The sequence below is a fragment of the Toxotes jaculatrix genome, chromosome 14, assembly GCF_017976425.1.
Source record: "Toxotes jaculatrix isolate fToxJac2 chromosome 14, fToxJac2.pri, whole genome shotgun sequence".
NCBI lineage: Eukaryota > Metazoa > Chordata > Actinopteri > Toxotidae > Toxotes > Toxotes jaculatrix.
The window spans coordinates 9,128,759-9,143,186 of NC_054407.1; the positions used below are offsets into that span (position 1 = coordinate 9,128,759).

At 41.3% G+C, this 14,428-nt stretch overlaps 2 protein-coding genes across 2 annotated transcripts in view; one reads left to right on the forward strand and one right to left on the reverse strand.

The window, feature by feature from the left end:
• Positions 1-3,768, reverse strand: part of LOC121193056 — a 29,392-nt gene extending 25,624 nt beyond the window's left edge. The window contains exons 1-7 of the mRNA XM_041055175.1: positions 3,639-3,768; positions 3,424-3,527; positions 2,768-2,871; positions 1,357-1,522; positions 1,006-1,182; positions 743-895; positions 367-511 (exon numbers count right to left, since the gene is read on the reverse strand). Of these exons, the coding sequence (XP_040911109.1) occupies positions 367-511; positions 743-895; positions 1,006-1,182; positions 1,357-1,522; positions 2,768-2,871; positions 3,424-3,527; positions 3,639-3,768 (979 nt within the window). The remainder of the gene's footprint in view (positions 1-366; positions 512-742; positions 896-1,005; positions 1,183-1,356; positions 1,523-2,767; positions 2,872-3,423; positions 3,528-3,638) is intronic.
• Positions 3,769-7,427: 3,659 nt separating this feature from the next.
• On the forward strand, positions 7,428-14,384 carry zgc:153115 (uncharacterized protein LOC768186 homolog). The gene is made up of 2 exons (XM_041055282.1): positions 7,428-8,209; positions 9,856-14,384. Exons 1-2 carry the CDS (start codon positions 7,699-7,701, stop codon positions 10,098-10,100), a joined length of 756 nt encoding a protein of 251 aa, XP_040911216.1. The 5' UTR covers positions 7,428-7,698; the 3' UTR covers positions 10,101-14,384.
• Positions 14,385-14,428: the final 44 nt, after the last annotated feature.

A 14,428-nucleotide genomic window follows, 5' to 3' on the forward strand; every position in this document is an offset into this window, starting at 1 on the left:
ACAGAAGAGCAAAGGTTTATGATGTGAACAGAACTATAAAATGAACAAGACAAGAAAGGTCAGAAAAAGAATCACCTTGCCATTCCTTACCCTTAAAAGAGGTGAAACTATAAGACAATCTGTATTCATAATCACTAGTAATAACTCCAGAAACTCTATCAACCAATTTAAATAAAAGGATAACATTAGGTAGTAATACCTCAAAATAGAAATAGAGCTACCTTTTTAAGTTTGCAACCTAATAATAATCATCATAATGTAATAAGTGTTTACATTATTTTGTCTACCCAATGCAGTATCCTTTAGTTGCCACTGCTGGACTGTTATGGACATCCTGTCTACAAACCACAGCGGTTTAAATCAGACCTTGGCTGGAGGTCTCGTTTCTCAGCGTCGTCTTCACCGCTTCAAATAGGTTCTGGTCGGGGCAGCTCATGAGCTGCTGGTATGCGGCGATTCTGACCTCAGGATCCTCCTGGGAGGAGCGGTACAGCTGCAACAGCACAGACCTCTGATGGGAGGAAACTGCTGTCAGTCACCGATGTCAGACTCCCGCTCACCTCTTCACCTCAACCTCAACTCATCATGAATCAATTACCGTGTCATTTACACATTTAACATTTATGAAACGAAGACTTACCAATATGACATTTACGCTTGAGTCATTTAGCTACTGATGCGCGTGATGTTGCAAATTATTATTTCACTTCTAACTAAAATAGTCGTGTCAGTATTAACTTACATCGGCTGAGCAGGGAAAGCGTCTAAAGGCTTGGATGGCAGCAAGTCTCAGCTCAAGTGCTGCTGAGTGGCTGAGCACACAGCGATTTAGCAGAGGAGTGAAGGCTGGAGCAGACAGACCAGTGTTCCCCACTGACTTCAGTGCATAAAAAACCTGCCAGATGACATAATAAATGCAAGCTGAGCAATGTTTCTGTCAGTTTCTTCTTTTCTTTTTTGTAAAACGTTCTGCCAGATTCAGTGTCAGCACTTTACATCTCTCACCCGAGTGGGTTCCTCTCCCTCGCAGCCTTCGGTCAGAGTTTCCTCTAGAGTCTGCATGAGGGTCTGTACATGAGGAAGTTCACTGCAGGAGGTTTGGGACCTCTGGCATAGCTGATAGACCAAAGATGATCCAGCCAACAAGGCCTTGGACCCCACCTCTGGGACCTCCAGTAAGGCCTACACAAACAGGAACAATGCAGTACACTCAGCACACACAGATGGACTGATGCAGCAGCTACTTATCTGACAAATTTCTATAAGAGATCTCTGTTGACATCAGTTGGACTAGTATATATCATGAGTGAATAAAGGATATATCTTTGATGAGAGATTTAGGTCAGAGGTTCCTACATTAATGGAGCCGATGATTTGTGGGGATGGATGAGGGATGAGGGCTATGGTGGTGAGGAAAGAGTGAGTCTGCTCCTCCTCCAGCTCTTTGTTCCTCATGAGGTCAAGCAGTAGTATGATGCAGTTTTCAGACCCACATGCTGGTAATGCATCTAACAGCGGCTGCCTGTCCAAACAGTTAATCAACATCAGTATCAGTCTCTGCTGTATGGATATAATCTGTGTCATACAGTATAACATGGTGTTACAGTGTTGTTAAAAGTGAATGTAAATCTGTTCGTTGTATTTTGAATTCACTGAATACTGTCTTCAGTATAAATCATTCTCATAGCTGACATTTTGACTCATCAAATACGAGCGTAACACGTAACATTAACGCAACAGTTTGACATTTTGGCAAATTTGCTCATTGTGTTTTTCTTACCCAGAGCTGAATGAGAACATTGAAACCACTCACGTCTCTCCATAGCAAATATGAATCTACAGCCAACTGCCGGTTAGATTCTTCTACTTGGGAAAGACATTTGCTGTCCGTTTGCTTTTTCAAAATGTCATGTCAAAATGTGGCTTAGCTTAGCCGGAAACAAGAAAACAAGCTGTTTCTGTCCCAAGTTTAAAAAAAAAAAAAAAAAACTCGTACCAACTCCTACCAGCACATAAAGCTAAAACTCACTAATTACCATGTTTGGTCTAAGGTGTAAAAATGACATGTAGTTTTACATGTAAGCTTGAGTGGGTACAGTGACTTCCTGGAGCACTGACTGGCTGACTGACTAAAAACAAAACCAAAAAAACCACAATATGTTCTGTTATGAGTTCGGTTTACTATGGATGAAACAAACAAGCTGTAACATTTAACTCATCTGAGTTTCAGAAGTGCAATGTGGGTTTTGAGACCTTCACACAGAGCTAGTCTTGCTGTTTTCAGTCTTCATACTAAACTAACGGGCTGCTGGCTACAGCTTCATATTTACTCTACAGGCATGAGAGCGGTATGTATTTTTGCAAAATGTTTAACACACAACATGAGAGACTGAACTGAATGTCCTCTACGATAACAGTGTATTTGCTATATTCAGTGGTAGATGATGCTAAACACTAAGGAGGGGACACAGGACAGTGTCCCCCCTTAGTGCTTATTAGAGCAGTTTGTGATTCAGTTGGCCGCAGTCCCACATAGACTGTCCTTTGTTTACTTGTTGACCTGGCCAGAGCTTGTGTATTTTTCTCATTATAACCCATAAACAAGAGTCCTTTCAACATTAATCCACTTTACTGGTAGCTAAGTGCAAGATGTTATATCATATATCCATAATGCGGAGTGTGTAAATGTGCAACTGAAACAGCCACTGTATACACTGAAGGACCAGCCAAAAAATACTCCATGATAAAACACTAAGGAAATACTGACCAGTCATTGCGACACTTGAAAGACGCTTCTTGCCAGAGTGTCTTGAGTTGAGAGACAGTCAGATCTCTCAGTTGGAAAGCCAGCTGAAGGAACTCTTGTGATACCTAGGAGCAGATAAAACGCACACATGTATGGACCTATGTTGTAAGTACAGAACAAATTTATTCTCCAGTCTTTCAAAACTAGTTCTTCTCATCCTGGACCAATGGCCTCCTGCAGAACTAGAAACATACGTTTACATCTCATCACCTGATCCCCACACAGTATATCACAGAGTGTGCCAGCCTCTGGTTCTGAGGGCCCCTTTTAAACACCTCCCATGTAAATAGACTATGATGAAGGCTGCCAGATTGAGTTTAACTGACCTCCTGTGTATGGAAGACATTAAAATAATTGGCTCATACACAGCAAGGCCTCAGGGGAAGTCAAACCCTGACTTACAAACAAACAAGCTAACAGTGGTCTGGCAGGTTATGGCCTACTTAAAAGTGATTCATATATTAATTGCAGACGGAACAGCAGCACCTAAAGTCAGGTAAACTGAATCATATAATGAATATTCCTTCCAAATAAATACAGTTAGAAGGTGACTGGAACCTGTTGCATTTGAGGCCTACCAGTTGTGGCTCTGAGGTGAGGCTACATAACATCCTCACAGTCTGACTGGCTTGCTGTGGTGTTGATGCACTGGATTTTCCCGGCCGTGCAGCTCCCTCCTCCTCAAACTGCAGGTCGGCTAGCACACCATGACTTAAAGAATCTGCAGGAGGAGTGAAGGGAACAGGCATCAGGATCCATGTCTCTCATACAGTTTGGTTAAACACAGAAATGAACATGATTTCATAGTGCAGAGGGCAAAATAGTTCCTGACCTGCTCCTGCAGGAGTCCCTGGCTGAGCTCTGAGCAGAAGCAGAGTAGACACTGTTTGGGTCTTCACCGACCCTGCCGTCCTGGACCATGTTGCCATGGAAACAGCTTCTGTACAGTTGACCTCCTCCATCACTGCAGATCCACGGCGTTGAACACACTGTAGTTCTGACTGCACTGACTAGCAAAGAGACAAGAAACAAACCTCCTATCTTAAAAGTGCAAATCAAATGCAACTGTTGAATCAAATCACTGGTGTTATATTTGTAATAGTGGTGTAAAGAGGATATCCTCTTATTCTGTGCTACAGAAGTCTCAGGGGACAACCAGCAAGCGTCATCACCCTTTTTCAACTTCCACTTTTTTGTAACTTGAATGGTACACAGAAAAAAGGAATCTACAACCAAAGTCTATCATGAGGTTTCATAGCTGGGATTTTAGAATAGACAACAGGCTGTGGGTCAAATTCCTGCAATCCAAACCCTTGTGCCTATTTTTCTGTTTCCAAAAATTATAGTCTAAATGTCTCTGTAGAAGAAAAACTGAATCTCTCAAATATTTATTTGTCCTAAAATTTGTCACATTTAAATATAGTCAGAAAGACTGGAATCAGCTAATAACCACCATGTGTATTTTTGATTGTTGAAAGTATACACCTGTCTGGTAATCAAAACCCCCAAAATTTCCAGAAAAGGTCCAAGACCTCTGTGTCCTCGGTGGTAGTCAAGGGTGAACTCACTGTATCTTCGGTTAGAGGTACTGAATGAGGCCAGAAGTTTGCCAGCCTGGACTCTTGGCACTGTTTAAGATCCCTGGTCTTCAGTAACACAGGTCCTCGCCTCTCATACCTGCTGGTGCACGTCCCGTACAGATCCGTCTGACACAGCGGCATTAAAGGAAAGTCAGATAATCACCCTATATAATACACTAAATTATGGCATAATGATGTTAATGACAGTAATTGTTAGAAGTAAGAGCAGAGGTGGTATTTTTCAGACTTGCACTTGTTTTATTCTAAACTGTTTTTTCTGTATAGATTTATGCAAAATCTCTTCACATGTATAAATCTGTGTAAATTGGAAATATACTACACAGACCATGGCCTTTATCAACCCTCACCTCCTTTTCTAATTTCTGTTTGGTGGTTGTGTGGGAGGTCTGGAGCATGCTCAGTAGAGCCCTTTTAATGTTGAGGGCCCACACCTGCTCCCCCTCCTGGAGACAGAGGGCCGTGACCTTTCCCCCCTGGAGGGAGAACTTGAGGCGCGTTCTCTCCAGTGACTCCCTGGGAAACAAAAACACCAGATGAGCCCCCCGAGACCCGACAACACAGACAAGTGGAGCGTCTGAACAGAGTATCACATTCATAGGAAAAACAGTTGTAGCATTCCAAAATGATCTGGACTTTCACTGTGAACGCTGCAGACAGAGAGCGCATGCACATGTGCAAAATAACTGAGCAGATGAAGGGTAAACCATTCATTCATTCACTTACAATTATAAAAACACACCAAACTGAAATCTGTATGTGTATTACCTCAAACTTTTTAAGCGCTGCACAGAGTGTTCCTTCTGAGGGGACAGACGCTTTATCTGTGGATTCCTAATCTGTTGGAAAAACGTGCGCATGAAACCACATCATCGTAGACTTTTTGTAGTATTTTCCAAACAGTTTTAATAAAAGCTGACCTGCATCATTAAGTGACACTTGGAAACCACGTCGATATCAACCACACAGTCCAAGGCCAGTCCATTCCTGCCAGCATTGGAGCCATGAAGGGTGGTGGTAATTGTTGTGCTATATCTGTAAGTATACCTCACCCCTCTCTGAAAGGACAAATCAGGGGTAGGGAGGCCTGTGGATGTAAAAAAAAAAATGATCACACACCTAAAAAAAAATCATCACTGTGGAAATTCCTGTTTTTTAATGTATGCAATGCTGATCTACATTAGGAAAAAAATTATTATGAATGTATTTGATGTGCATTACAGAAAAATGACAAGCAAAATTCTCACCAGCACAACTTGAATCACAGAAATTTGGCTCCAACTGAAAGCAGTCACTTACTGGACAGAAAGTCAGATATAATATAATCTCAGACACACTGACAAAAAATATTACCTTTTTAAAGACAGCTAGTCAAACTTCCATACTTCTATAACACTCGCAGTCTTCTCATCATGCCACAAGTCAAGTCTGTTTTTAATGGAAAATAAAATGGCATAACAAGGATAAACGTAACAACAACAAAAACCATTAAACTCACCATGTAGCACGAGCAAAATTAGTGTGATGTGTAGACATTGAAGCCATAATAAAGATAAGGCCATAGCAACCCTAAGTCACTGCAGATCTGGCTGCCTCCGAGCCTCCACATGTAAGTGAGATGAAAACCAAGCACTGTTCACAGCCACTGAATGACCACACTTGTACGTGGGCTTCCACAGTGACCCATACTGCTCACAGCAACCAATCAGGAAATACCTTTCAGACTGGAGCTACAAACATCCACTGAGCCAATCACTTGACACAGTACTGGGCCCTCACAAAAAAAAAGAGGTTTTCTTACACTCCCATTGACTTGGACAGACATACGACACGAGCCACATATGGAGAGAAAAATCAGTTTACTGCAGGAAAGTTTGAAAACTGATAGGCTGGCAGTGGGACATCCAGTCTGAGACATACTCATCAGACAGGAGGGACAACCTTGGTATATTATAAATGGATGGACAACCAGAACACCTCAGTACAAATAAAGAGCACAATAAAACAAAGCCTGTGATAATTACTCCTTCTACAATAAGATACACACTTTCAGTATGACCACAATCAATTAACCACTCAACCAATGTGGGCTCTAATATCTTAAAAGCTGATTCATAGACTTTTCTGAAGACTAACAACTACAGATGAGAGAAGTAAGCACAACAGAATAGAGACATCCAGTGTCTGTGTTTTAGGGATAGAAAACAGTTGAAAAAGTAAAGATTTGAGGGGCCATCATGGCCATACGTTGGAGTATTTAGGCCGTGAAATGTGAAATGAAAAGGCCTCCACCACTCGGCCACGTTCCCCAGCCCCAGTCAAAGGCTGGGGCTCGGCCACGTTCCCCAGCCTTTGACTGGGCTCAAGCTAAATTATCCTACACGCCTTTTATCCCAATCTCCTTCCCCCATCATTACCCAAGCTGCCTGCCACCTACTTTCCACGATGCACCCGCCGCCGCGGTCCACGCCCGTGCTTCCGACGTCAGTCACTGCGTGGAGCTAGTTGACGCTGCATTCAAGTAGCATAGAAGTAGTATTTCAGAGCATCACTTTGAAAAATACCGTTAGCCCCCTTCAACTCAAACTTTCAGGTCGTCAGATAGCGGTGGTAGTGTAGTTTTTTTTTTTACTCTACCTTTGGCAAAAATATTTTAGTATGCTAAAATATAAAACAATTATGCTTGCAATTTGGAGGTAATGCATAAAATACACTCAAATAGCACAAACGGATGATAGTTTTTCCAATTTGTGCTTGATACTGAGATTTGTCTCTTGCTTTGGATACATTTTTAAGAAGATTAAAGATTAAGATAAATGCATCATTTATCGAATCGATACTGGAGTGACTTTAAGGACAAAATAAGAAATACTAATGTGGCACTTTCGGAAATTTGAACACATGAACGTCATGTAAACATCAAAACCATTTTTCACTGACAGTCCCTGAATGCATCCTTAGTCCGGACCAGGGGGCGTAGGTTTGACCGGCTTCTCGGAGGCTCAGACACAATGAACCGTCAGACGGTGAGGTGCACGCATGCTGGGCCGGAGATATTGGCACGGTTTTAGCACATTAATATTTTCAATTGTGCCTTTTCTTTGACTTACTTAGTAATTTTCAACCCACTGGTACGCTGTATGGCGGTAACAAGGCTCGGCTGGAAGCGGTTGGTTCGTCGAGTTTGATGAAAACGAGGTCGGGATCAGACTGCTGTTAGCCCCTCCTGGCGGATTTTTTTTTTCGTTATTGTTTTTTTTTCTAGCTAAAGCCAACAAAACAAGCCAGACAACGATGTCGCTGACGGCTTCGTCTGATTATTTCGCTGCCGAGTGTCTGGTATCGATATCAAGCGGTCCTGTCTTGCATAGACCCACCCCGGTCGCCCCCGCCAGCCAGCCGGCCATGGTGGGCCTGATCCCCGGTGAGCCCGACGGGTCGAGTGAGGACAGGGAAGTGCGGGAGACTCTGAGGCTGGAGGGGGCGAACATGATGGCGGTGGCCGGTATCCTCACCGACCTGCACGGTAAGTTCCGCCCCATGTCGGCCTACTCGGAGAGCAGCAACTCATCATGTGGTGGGGAGAGCGGTTACACCACGTTGTCCGACCCAACCACCCCTACCATGACCCCCTCCGCCACCCCGGTCCCCGGACAGCAGCAGCAGCAGCTGAGGGGGGGAGGAGGAGGAGGGGGCGTGGGGGCCCCGCGGTCCCCGGTGAAGCGACATCAGTGCACTTTTGACGGATGCGACAGAGTTTACGGGAAATCGTCCCACCTGAAGGCACACATCCGGACACACACAGGTATGGAGACAACAACAGTCTGGCTAGATCAGCAGGTCACATGTTGCGTACGAATCAGAATCAGAGAATCAGTTTGTAGCGAAGCACTGAATATAAACTTTGTCCCCAACTTCTGCTTTATCGGTGACATGCACACCCACATTGTTATGACCATAATATCAGATAAAGCTCCTTTGTGTTTCATGGGATTAGCTAATAGCGTGGTGGTGGCAGTTTCTTCCCCATTTACCCCCCGACTTGGTTCAATAACGTGGGCAAACAAAGAGGGAAAGACAGAAAAACTCCCCTTCAGAGACTCTGACAAAGAAGTAAACTAACAAAAGAACTGGGCTGGACGTTAAAACCGGTGACGAAGGTCTTCCTCCCGACTGGATTTGCATATGAAATGAACGTAAGACGAAACCTTAACGTCGAGAGCAGCGGGTTCATTGTCGGACACAGCCTCTCCTGTTGATGGCAGCAGCAAGTGCTCGATGTGTTTGGCTCTTTAGTTTTTTTTTCTCTGGGCATCACATCCTCTTCCTGGGGTCTGACGCCGAGCTGAAATCGGCCTTATCTGCAACGTGATGTTTTTTTGTTTTTTTTTTTAAACAAAACACATAAGGAGGAGCTGCAGAGGGGGGCGTCTTCCCTGTGTCTGATAAGCTCCATTTTTTCGTTAGTTCTTCGGGTGTTTAAAAAAAAAAAAAAGCCTGGTTTAGTTGGAACCACGCCCACCCGACACAGCCATACTGCAAACGCTGAGTTAAAATGTGCATGTGCATTTTTTTTTCTCGCAAAATGCGGGGACTTGGTACTTTCAGGGTCACTGAGCAGGCGCAAACGGATTAAGGGCAGGAAACGGCTCAAAGAAACGGTGGTGGGAACGCCCTCAAAGAGTCCTGCAACAACAACGTGGCCTGGCTTTGTGATCTTGAAAATGGCACCGAGCATCCTACTCGCTTATCGTGGTTTCACTCGTTGCCTGTAGGAGATTAAGGCTAGTAGTAGCTTAGGAAGACTAATCTGGAGAATCTAAATCCCAGATATGTTTTGTCACGTATTTAACTGTATAGAGATTAATATTTTTTGTCTACGCCATGTTTCATAAAAGCAATGCGGACTGTAGATGTATGTCACTATCTTGGTGGTCACTTAAAAATCTCGGTTTGCTCTTGAGACGCAGTTGCAGATTTCCTACTAGTATTTTACTTATTGAAATGATAAACAAACGACTTTTTCAGACGTATAAAGTTTTAAGGAGCAGAAATTGCATAATCCCTGAGGCCTTGGTATTAAAATGCAAAAAAAACAATAATAAATTGTATTAATGTAAAAAAGATGAAACAATAAAAAGGACTACACAGCTGTCACACAGGTACAAGTTTGCACATCTTAGACTTGAAGTTATTTGGTTATTAGTTTATCAGCCATTCAGTTGAAAATGAGCAAATGGTAAGATAAATAGTTAATTTAGTCATTTTTCAAGCAGAAATAAATACACACTGGATTTCACTATAGTGCTTCCAGCTGCTACTGACACGCTTTTAGTCACTGAACGAATCTGTTGCATGCTTGTAGTGTAAACTTGGTGACTCAACGTTGGATTGTTAACGGGCAGTGACATGGTGGTTAATGGCTGTCCCTGCTTTCTTCTGTCTCTGCAGGTGAGAGGCCCTTCCCTTGCACCTGGCCCGACTGTGAGAAGAAGTTTGCCCGCTCTGATGAGCTCGCCCGCCACACCCGCACCCACACAGGAGAAAAGCGCTTCCTGTGCCCACTGTGCGACAAACGCTTCATGCGTAGCGACCACCTGATCAAGCACGCCCGACGTCATCCTGACTTCCAGCCCTCCATGTTGGGACGCAACAAGGGCACATCCTCTGCTTCCAGCCCAGCCGTGCACCATTAGGATGGTTTTGTTGAGGGGAGGGGGGGTGGGGGTTCCTGCTTACTGGGGTCAGCAGGAGCACAGAAGGTCGCGATGGTTTCAAGTTAACCAGCTACAATCAGATCCACTGTTTAGGATTTAGCATTGCTGTGTTGTACTCAAAAATGTGCACCTACACACACGTACACAAGTGAACACACACGCAGAGCTGGATGTGAGGGAGAAGTAGCCTCATCTCTCCATCCACACAAATGAGTCATGTGACCACTATCCACTATCAGCTCAGCATAAATAGGGTTGGGTATCAAGAAGGTTACAAATCTAAAAGAACTGAGGATTTGTTAAGAAATGTGCTTTTCGATTCCAATTATCGTTTCCTGAAAGCAAAGTTTGGACTTACTGCACTTCGGCTTACACGTGTATCAGAACGTGTATAATGTTTACAAAATGGCAGACTGGAGCTAGCTCTCAAGAGTAGCTACACTTCACAAAAGACAGTAATGATACAGCGACATGTAATCACTGAATGAAAATAAATACATGTGAGGGAGGAAGGTCCATCAGATGTGATAGATTTACTACTGAAGTGTGTAAGGATGCAGCGTGTTTTAATATCCTGTGTTATGACATAGTGAAATTCATAGATCGACTAAGCAGATGGGAATGTCAGTTTATGGTTTATCCTCTGAATTATATGCCAGACAAATCAAGGTACTTCATCACATTGATGCAAGAGACTCTGTAAAACCATTTATGCCACACGGTTGTCGTGGTCATTGATTTGCAGCATTGCCTAATATGACATTATTAGGCTTTAATGCCTCAGAAAGTTAAAAACTAATGTAAAACCATTAAACCTTTACATGGCACAACAGAGAAATTTTTTTTTCTGTCTTTTAACCAACAAAATCAAAAAATACCTTGTCTTTAATGACATGTTCACGGCAGTCTAAAGCTTATGAAAATAAAATGTTTTTTTTTCTTTCAGCATTCTTTCTTTCTTAATCAGGATTCGATAAGAATCGGAATCATTAAGCAGATTTCAGTGGATGAATAATAAACCCAACCCTAAACATAACCTCATTTTCTTGAACTGAAACACTTTCACAAATTGCAGGGATTTTCCACGTTGTCTGTAAAAAAAAATCTGCACATTCATCATCAGCCAAAACTCCTCTGTTTTTTTGTGGTTAATTATTGTTTTTGTGCTCTTCAGTACCATTTATTTACCGTGGGTAGCACAATATTGTGATGTTAGGTAGTGAGGCGGTGACTAGGAGCTTTTTAGCTTTTGTTTTTGTTTTTTTATTTTAGCTTTGCTGAGTCCATATTCTAAGTTTTAGTGGTGACACATTCCTTCATTTTTTTTGTATTGCATTAGTAACCATCATTGAGGTGATATTTGTCAATATTTTTTCCTGTACATTGAATTTAACAATAGATCAAATATTAATTTTGCCAGAAAGTGGATCAAACTTCACTGTAGAAGAGCTGTTTGCACGCCATCCTTAAATCTAGATCAGTTATCCTTCATGAAATGCTGACACATAATACACAGAAGTATTATGTCTAATACTGATGCAAATGTATATAAGCTTTAAGCTTTTAATGTAGAAACATGGTAATGCTACTAGCAGCAGAATTAATACGTGATGAATTGTAGTCCTTATATTAGGGGTAACAGTATACGCTTGATAGGATGGCATTGCCTGTGAGTGTTGGTGTGTATGTTATGGTTTTTTATTTTATTTTATTTACATTTTTGTTAGTGACAGAACTGAGAAAAAGTGTGTTTGTGATATCAGAGATGGGAAAAAATTACATGAGTTGAGCTTGATTTTCAGCCTGCTGCCTTCAAAGTAAAGGCGTTCACCCCACTCATCAGGGGCTTGGAGCCAGACAGCAGGACATATTTCAGGATCAGGTGTGCCAGGTTTGAGTTCCAGCGGCTGATAAACCGGAATCTTAACTTTGTGTGGGAATCAAAATTGGTATTAAAAAAATATTAAAGTAATTTAAATATGTCCACATTCAGGAAAACGGGAACCAGCAGACCTTTATTGTGAAGGATGTTTTATTTTGTCAAAAGCAGCAGAAGCACAGTTGTAGCTAATAACCTTAATGATGGCTATATAACCATTAATTAATGTTATTGCATTTGTGTTTGATAAATTAAAATGACCACAGTTAAAAAGATTCGGTGCTATGCTGGAAAAACAAAAATGAATTTGTTAAGAACCTGTTAAGTGCATTTGAGCAAGCTGGCACCTGAATATTCCTGTCTTGGTAAACAGCTCAATGATCCTCATTTATTAAGTTATTACAAAAAAATAATAATAATATTCACATTTAACTGAATCAAGCAAAGCTCATGTAAAGTAGATATTTAAGTACATGCAGTGTCCAGGTCTGATTCTAGAGCGGTTGAATCTTTTTTTTTTTCTGTTTCAATGTTTCCACACTGTTTGTCCAAATCATGGATATATTCCTTTATCTCAGTGAACAACAAATCTTCAGGAAACTCTGAAAGCCTTAAACTATGTCATAACTACTTTGCACCATGTTTACAGTTGGATCATTGTATAGGTTTATATGCCCCCCCTGTGGGCTCATTACAGATACTCATTATGCAATATGGCACTTTTTTCTTACAGGTGTATTTGGCTGAATAGTGTAATGGCTTGCACTGTTACTGTGTTTCTACAAGCAAGCACTGTGGAACTTTGCTAATGTGTTAATAACCAATGGGTTGTAAAACTGCCTTTGTTTTTCCAAGTGCTTTAGAAAGCGTGATATAAGAACTGGGTAGTTGTTGTTTTAGTTTTGTTTATTTTAGCGTTTGCCTAGTCATCCAGGCCATCTCTCGTTGTGGACTTTGTTTAATTTGAATTTCTAATTGAATTTGTTTTAATCTCCTAGATGGGACACACGTCATTGTTGTTCCCAGGTCTGTTCCACACTGAGATCATAGAGAGCAACTTCAGATGTCTTCCTCATTCACATGTCCAAACCACCTTCACATGCCATTTCACTGTAGATCTGTTTGTTTTAACTGGAGCTGTACTCATTGAAGTGAATGCAACGCTTTGAAATTTTGTACACATTTCCTCAGAGGTTCGGTCTGTTGACAGTTTATGGTTGCTGCTGGCAGTAACCTTGAACACATGGACTGTTGAACAAAGTAACACACACAATATACTTGTTTTTCTACGTTTTCAAATGGAAATATATCCTTCCATCTTTTCCTCACAGATGGAAGTGTCTTTTCACTCAGGCTCTGTCCGGGTTTCAAAGCTATAATATCACAAGAACAACATACCTCATTGATTTTTTTTTTTTTGCAGTGTCTGTACAGCATCCATCCAACCTGTCTTTCAGAAATTCCTATAAAGCCATTGAGCCTTGGGTTTCGGATATTTGTTTTTATCAGCTAGATGGTCTGTTATGTACCTTTGTCCTTATATTGTCTGTATATGCAACATCACTACTACCTGTGTAGCAGCAGCAGCAGAATTTCTTTTTCCCCCCTGCCTCAATGAACTTCTGTTGTTAGTAGACAGTGTTAAATGAATCTACTGGATAAATCCTGCACCAACAGTCCCTGTCATTAAAGCCCAGCAGCTTAGTTACCACGGGAAAGACTCACTGCTGCCCGAGGCAGAGGCCGAAACGCGTCACTAAAATGTAAAAAAAATATATATATACATGTAGACTGTCACTTCACTGCAGATATTGATTGAAAAAGCTCAGTCCAAATCTATTTGTTCATATCACTGAATGTGGCTTGATGACAGACGAGCATTATCCACTTTGGATTTAATTTTTGCTGCGCTGCCTTGCTGAGAAAAAAACAAAACAATTTCTCTTGTCACCACACTAATTCAGATATGCACATTGTACAGAAACGGATGTTTTTTAAATTGATGCCTAATTTTTACATTAATGTAATTTTTAAAATCCTCTTATCAAAGCTTTAGTTAAGGTAAATAGGAGGAACTGTGGAACTAAGTAATTGCTGCAACAAGCTGTTTTGATATTTATATTCTCAGGTGTTTTAAATTTTGAGCATTGGAGTTTCAATATTTCCTGCTGTGCAACACCGAAGTACAAGCATGTTTTATTTCTTTTGTTATGCTGATTAATTTATTTCAAAGAAAAAAAAAAAGCGTATCATTTGTGTGGTTTAATTATTCTTTTCATAACTCATTTTGTGATATGGAACAGTACTAATATTAAATGGTTCCATTGTTTGCTTGACATAAAAATACCAGTGCTTTTTTTTAAAAATAAAAATCCTTAAGTTGATTGCTGTGTTCATCGCTTTTTTTTTTTTCTTTCTGGTCAGTTAA

Excerpts from the sequence above, each read along its gene's own strand:
- zgc:153115 (XM_041055282.1), top strand. The coding sequence starts at position 7,699 with ATGTCGCTGACGGCTTCGTCTGATTATTTCGCTGCCGAGTGTCTGGTA. Across the intron at positions 8,210-9,855 it reads ACACATCCGGACACACACAG|GTGAGAGGCCCTTCCCTTGC; the intron begins GTATGGAGACAA and ends CTGTCTCTGCAG.